The sequence below is a fragment of the Propithecus coquereli genome, unplaced genomic scaffold, assembly GCF_000956105.1.
Source record: "Propithecus coquereli isolate 6110/MARCELLA unplaced genomic scaffold, Pcoq_1.0 Scaffold239, whole genome shotgun sequence".
NCBI classification, from domain to species: Eukaryota; Metazoa; Chordata; class Mammalia; order Primates; family Indriidae; genus Propithecus; species Propithecus coquereli.
Window position 1 is genome coordinate 2959464 of NW_012147941.1, and position 6690 is coordinate 2966153.

Here is a 6690-nt window from a genome sequence, read left to right on the forward strand (position 1 = left end):
CTTGTGTCCCAGAGGGAGAACCCAGCGTTAGTGGAGTCTGAGAAGACAGAACCAACCGAGGAGGCCTCCAATGCCATGTCACAGCTGGCCCGCCGGGTGAGTTCTCTCTTCTTCCACCTCAACCCTGGGGATCCTGGCAGAGGCTGCTATGGAGTCCCAGGAGGTTGTGCGGGGACGCTTCCCTGACTCCCAGCCCCCCTCCCAGGTTCAGGGGGTCGGGGTGAAAGGCTGGCTGACAATGTCATCTCTGTTTAACAAAGAAGATGAGGACAAGCTGCTGCCACCGGAGCCCTGTGCTGACCAGTATGTGTGTGTGTGTGTTTGGGGTGGTTCTTCTGCCATGTCCTTTCCTTCTGGTCTGTTTGTCTTGTCTTTCTGACCACAGAGGGCTGGGAAGGAACAGCCCCATGCTGTTTCTGTTTCCTGTCAGCAGGAAAGAGGCCAAATCAGCCTATCTGGGAGATTAGGTTAGATCCTGGGAGGAATCTACCAGCTGTTGGGATTGAGGTGCTGGGAGGTATTTATGGGCTCTCTCTCCCCACCCGCTTGGGAGGGGCCGTCTCCCTAGAACCAGGGAACAGAGGAGAACACCTTTAGGTGTTTGCAACAAAAGGGGATCCAGATCGGTGGTTCCCAAATATTGTCTAACCCCTCATCCTCCAAGGGAGCTTGTGACAAGCACAAATCCCTGGACCTTCCTTCAGAGATTCCGATTCAGCTGGTGTGGGCCGAGGCCTGGGCTCTATCTCTATTTTCACAAGTTCCCTGAGAACCCCGAGGCACACTAGTTTGAGAACCACTATGTTAGAAGCTCTTTGATGGTAAAGATTAGGGGGTCAGACCCAGGACCTCAGCCTCCCTCCTAGTTCACATTCCTTCTCTCCCCTTTCCTCCAGCCAGTCACACTCCCCCCCAACCTATTCCTTTCTCCTAGGACCCCCCTTCCATCTCTCCTGCCCCAGGTTTCCTTTCCTCCTCCCTACATGCATCCCTTCTCCCTCCCAGTTCCCTAAGGACTCTCCTCAGATTTGAGGCTCCCACTGTAAGCCTCATCTCCCCTGCTTCACTGCCCTTCCCCTCGCATCTCCCACCCACCGCCATCCACTGTCCCAGTTTCCCTCGCCCCTAAGCTCTGATGTGGGCTTTGCCCCTTCCTCTCAATCCCAGGCCCCTGCCCCGCCTCTTCCTGAAGACCTCCCTCCCTTGGGATCTAAGTCCCCCCAACCCCAGCCCCGCTCTCCCAGGCATCCGTGGGCCCCGCCCCTCTCTCAGGGCTCCTCCCCCAGCTTCCCAGACCCGCCGCCTCCAGCTTCTCTCCACCGGCCTCGCCCCCCTACCCTAATCCCCTGACCCTGTCCCTCCCCAGCCCCACTTCCCCGCGCCTCTAAGCCCTCCCCTTGCCTCCAGGCCCTGACCCGCCGCCTCGCTCCCCAGCCCTAGTCACTTGACCCGGTTCCGCACCGCAGCCCCCGGCCTCACCCGGCTCCCCTGGACCCTTACTCGGCCCTCGGCGGCGCCCCCTCCCCTTGGTTCCTCTCGGGGCTGCTCGGGCCCGCCCCCGACCCCATCCCCTGACCCCGCCCCTCTCCCGCAGCCCGCTGGCGGCGCTGCCCTCCTCGCAGGCGGCCGCGGCGGAGCCTCGCGGGCAGGGATTCTGGGACGCGTTCGCCAGCAGGTGGCAGCAGCAGCAGGCGGCGGCGGCGTCCATGCTGCGCGGCGCCGAACCCGCTACCGAGCGGGACCCCGAGCCCGGCGACGAGGCCGCGGAGGAAGCCGCTGAGCGCCCCGAGCCGCGGGAGGCTGACCCGGCGGCCGGCTTCAAGTGGGGCTTCCTCACCCACAAACTGGCCGAGATGAGGGTGAAGGCAGCGCCCAAGGGCGACTAGCCGGCAGGCCGAACTGGACGCCCGCTCCTCCCTACCCCTCATAAAAACCCCTGGCCCGACATGCCGTGCCACCGCGTGCTTTTGTCCGGACATCAGGAAAGGCTGCTTTTGGGTGGGAGATCTCAGGCAGGGTCCGGCTGGAGGGGTCCTCACTTCCTTCGCCCACAAACATACTGGGGGCGGGGGAAGGAAATGACCAGAAACAGCCCAGGTATCAGGAAGGACTGTGTTAGATTTAAGGTACCACTTTCCAGGCAGCTGGGCAGCCACGGAGGACTGGTTCCATTGCCCTGTGCAGCCTCATTTAATCCAACAAACGTTGCCTGTGGCCCTGCTATGTGCGTGGTCCCTGTACTAGGCAAAGAGACTAACGAGGGAACTTTTAAACTACTAGAGAGACCCATGCAAGGTGACAAATTGAGGCACAAAATTAGGGCCACACGTGGGAGCTCAGAGGAGATGAGGCCGACTGGGCAATTCAGAAAGACTTCTCAAAGAATACATGTCATCTTAGAGGGATGCGTGGAAAGAAAGGGAAAGGTAACCCAGGAAAGGGAGGAGGTGCGTGAACAAAGCCTTAGAGGTGGGAACATGTGAGGGAAACAGGTGACCTGTGTGTCTTTGAGGGAAAGGGAGGCAGTGGCAGGATGTGAAGCTGGGGGCTGGCAAAATTCTGGTCAAAGGGTCCTCCCGGCCGGCTGGGCGTGGTGGCTCACGCCTGTAATCTTAGCACTCTGGGAGGCCGAGGTGGGAGGATCGCTTGAGGTCAGGAGTTCGAGACCAGCCTGAGCAAGAGCGAGACCCCCATCTCTACTAAAGATAGAAAAAAAATTAACCAGTCAACTAAAAATAGAAACAAAAAATTAGCCGGGCGTGGAGGCTCGAGCCTGTCATCCCAGATACTTGGGAGGCTGAGGCAGGAGGATCACTTGAGCCCAAGAGTTTGAGGTTGCTGTGAGCTACGCTGACGCCACGGCACTCACTCTAGCCCGGGCAACAAAGCGAGACTCTGTCTCAAACAAAAAAAGGTCGTCTTTTTTAATATCCTCAGTGTCGGATCCTACCCATCTCAGCCCTTCATACCGAGTGACCACAAGGGGGCAACAAGGCTCCGAAAATGGGGGACTTTCGAGGGTCGGTGGACCCCAGATTTTTGGAGGAGACTCCTTCTAGGACTTGTCAAACGCGCTATTCCCAGCTCCCAGCTAGTTTGGGTCTATCTGGGAGTCGGTGGAGGACGTGATCGCAATGGTATTAGTGCTGATTCGGTTGTAGTCAAAACGACTACGTTTACTGAGCACTTCCTATATACAGAGCACTTTGCCACGCGCGTCACAACTACTTCACAAGACTTTCATTATCTCCCTTCTCCCTTTAATAACCGAGGGGTGCAGCTCCGTCCAGTGAGGTTAAGTGCTTGCCCAGGGTCACACACTCCAAAACCCACGGAAACCCGTTCACCCCCTTCCTCAACATCTGCTCCCTAATTCAAACTCACGTCCCATTGAAATAACGTTCAACTTTATTCAGCAGGTTTGCTCAGCTCCCATCCCAGACATCACTCCCCAGCCCTGGCCTCCACAGGGGCCACGAGGCCCTCTCCCTCTCCGCTGCATGCGCTGGGAAGGGCCTTCGGGATCACCTTGTCCCATCTCCCCAAGGTTCAGAAGGGGAAACCGAGTTCCAGAGGGAGGGGCTTGCGCAAAGGCGCGCTGCGGTGCCCGGCCCAGCCCCGCGCTCCAGACTTCCCGGGAGCCGGCTCCCGAGTGGCCGCGGTCACACCTCGGACTCGCGCGGCGGGCCGCGGGCGCGCTGGCAGCCGTACAACCACTGGATGACGCGCGCGTTGCGCTCCACCACCGACACCGCCGGGCGCCCGTCCCGCGCTGAGCCCGCTGCCTCCGAGCCGCCGCCGCCGCCGCCGCCGCCCGCGCAGTCCGGGCCGCCCGCGCCCCCGTCGCTGGATGTCCAGTCACTGGCGTCCCCAGAGCCCGGCGGCGGGGAAGTTGCGGTCTGCGGGCTGGTGTCGGCGCCCCAGCTCTGCGGAGAGAAGCGCTCGGCGCCCAGCACCTCCACCAGCGCGCGCTCCAGGCCGCAGTAGTTGAAGAAGCGCTCCTTCTCCGACAGGGGCAGCGAGCACGTGGGGCACAGCGCCCGCTTTCCCGCAGCTTCCGCGTCATCTTGAGGCGCAGCCCAACCCCCAGGAACCGCGGGTCTCTCTGTTGGGCCCGGGCTGCTCGGGGCTGCATCCCGGGGGGCGCCCAAGAAGAGGCGCCGCACCAGCCCCTGGCCCTTGGCGTTCTCCTTGTTCACGGAAGCCTTGCAGTCCCGCTTCTGGCGGTAGAAAATGAGGGAGTCAGGCCTTGGTATCCTTCTGCCGCTGCCCCGGCGGGCGGGCCTGGGCGTCCTGGGCGATGCAGAGGGCCCCAGCTCATTGCAGGGGTGCGGGGTGAGTGGCCCGGGACCCCCGCGCAGGGCTGGCTCCTGTCGCCGTGCTATCACCTGGTGCGTCTTGACATACTTGGCTTTGTCGGCCTCCAGCCTCTCCACGGCGCTGGGGGTCCGTCCCCTGGACGGGGTGGAGGGAGAGGACAGGAGCATCTTAGCAGAGCTGGGCAGGACAGTGCCCCATAAGCCGCCGGAGGTATGTAGCTAGCCAAGGAGCCAAGTGCAATCGGCTAGACTCTGTGGGACCTGCAGGGAGAGAGGAATGGTCAGGGAGAAGATGGGAGATGTCCCTGGCCCTCTTCTGCAGGCATGCCTGGGTATGGGATCAGTCAGCCACCCCTACCACATCCAAATCAGCTGGTGCCATGTCCAGGGAGCAGAAGCTCAGGCCATCCCCTCTCCCATCCTTCAGAGACATGAGGGGGGTGCTCCTTGGCTACACTGAAATATATGTCCCTTTGAGGGTGCCCCAGTCTGGCCACAGGGTCATGCAAGCAGGCACCAGTAAGCAGGACACTTGGAAAAGGAAATAGGGCTGGTCCCAGCCCAATTCTCGAAAGTGGCCTTAACCGGAAAAAATACCTCTTCCCAACCCAGCAGCTTTGAGCCCAAGACAAGGAGGCTCCCAGCCACAGGCTGGCTCCAGCAGGGCCCACCCTTCCCGCCCCCAAACACGGAGGTCAGGGATATAACCACAGGGTAGAAGACTCCAGTAATTGCCAACTGCCCCGCCCAGGCCCAGTAGGGCCATCTGGGAAGGAGAAGGAGGTGGTCCCCAGGCCAGGTCAGCTAGCTACTGCCAGGCACTCTGTGCCCTCACCAAGGAGATTCCACAAATCCAAACTATAAACATCACCTTGTCTAACCTCTGCATTTCCATTTCATAGAGGAGGAAATTGGCCTAGAGAGGAGGGGCATGGGCAGTCACACTGAGAGTTAGGGGCCTACACTGGAACCCAGGTTTCTTGCCTTGCAGCCCAGAGCTAGTTCAGACTGGATCACTCACTTGCCTATCAGAACTTCCCTCTGATATGTTGCTTCTATTCCTACAGCTATAAAAACCAAGCAATTAGAAATGGGCCCCTTGCCTCACTAAAAAGTTCCTTCCACTAACCCTTCCCAGTAACCTGCACTCCCAGAAATCTGCCCTCAGGGTCCTTGCCCCTTTTTCATCCTGAGACCTCTGACCCTTCACCTCCCTTCTGCTGGGGAAAGGGGAGAGGAGGGGTTGTAAATCAAGAGCTGACAGTTCCCTTGGCAGTAACAGAAGGGGCCACCCACGTGCCTTCTCCCTGCCCCCATCTCCCTCTTCCTCCCAAGATCTGGGGGCCAAAGGGACCTTGGATCCGGAGGCAACAAAGGAACAGAATTAGCCAGGGATGTGGGGAGGGGGCCATGAGAGACGTTGGGGCAGAGACCCCCCCCAACCCCAGCCCACCCCTGACTCCACCATCTAGTGTAAGTCTGGTCTAGCGTAAGTACATCTAGTGTAAGTCTGCCCATAGACAGTTGGGGCCTGGGAACCCAGGCAGCAAGGAGAGCCTAGCAGTGTTCCCTCCCTGCCTCCAAGGGACTATACTGGGCAGTGGGTCAGGTTCCAAGGTCCCAGGAGGGCACTGTGTTTGACTTTATAAGTGCCCTCTGTCCCCTCCTCCCCAGCTCTGAGCAGGGAGACTATAAAAAGTCCCTAAACACAAGAACCAAAATAGTCTACCGTTCACTGTCTCCTCCCTGCCTTCTGGGCTGGCCTGGGTGCCCAGCCGCAGACGTCCCACCCTAGAAGCCTGGCAGCGGTCCTCAGGCTCGCCACCCCTCTGCCCACCTTCTCCCAGTCCTGAAGTTAGTGGTCCCAACACTGCCCAAAGCTTCGGCTCTCCCGATGTGGGCTGTCTTCTAGGCTCAGTGGCTTGGCACCAGCCTCCCTGCCCTTGGGCCCCTGGGTCCCCTCCCACCCCAGCTCTGGGCTCAAGATGCACTCACTTCTGTGTGGGGAGGCTGAATTGCAGGGTCCCTGGGCAGGTCCAGACTGAGGGCAGGAGGGACAGCAGAGACTAGAAGTAACTTTGGTGGCAGCCAAACCTCACTCTCCACAGGAAAAGCAGAGACAGCCTCCATCCCCCACCCCCCAGATTAACCCTTCCTGACCCAGAGTCTGGCCTCCATTAACTCCTTCCTGATCACACTCTGTCAGCACTGAGAGGACCTACGAGCCAGGTCCAGCTCCTTTATTTTAAGATGGCCAAACAGGCCCTACTGGATTCAGTGATTTGCCAAGGAGGCACCCCGAGGCCAAGGCAGAGCCAGCACCCCAAAGGAGGGCTCCTGATCCTCAGGCTTCCTCCAAAGGTCTGGAGTG

General features: G+C 59.9%; 1 protein-coding gene across 1 annotated transcript; it reads right to left on the reverse strand.

Annotated features, from left to right (window-relative positions):
• Positions 1-3662: 3662 nt before the first annotated feature.
• On the reverse strand, positions 3663-6366 carry FAM110D (family with sequence similarity 110, member D). Its single transcript, XM_012646004.1, has 2 exons — positions 6315-6366; positions 3663-4580 (listed from the first exon to the last, which is right to left on the reverse strand). Exon 2 carries the CDS (start codon positions 4485-4487, stop codon positions 3663-3665), a length of 825 nt encoding a protein of 274 aa, XP_012501458.1. The 5' UTR covers positions 4488-4580; positions 6315-6366.
• Positions 6367-6690: the final 324 nt, after the last annotated feature.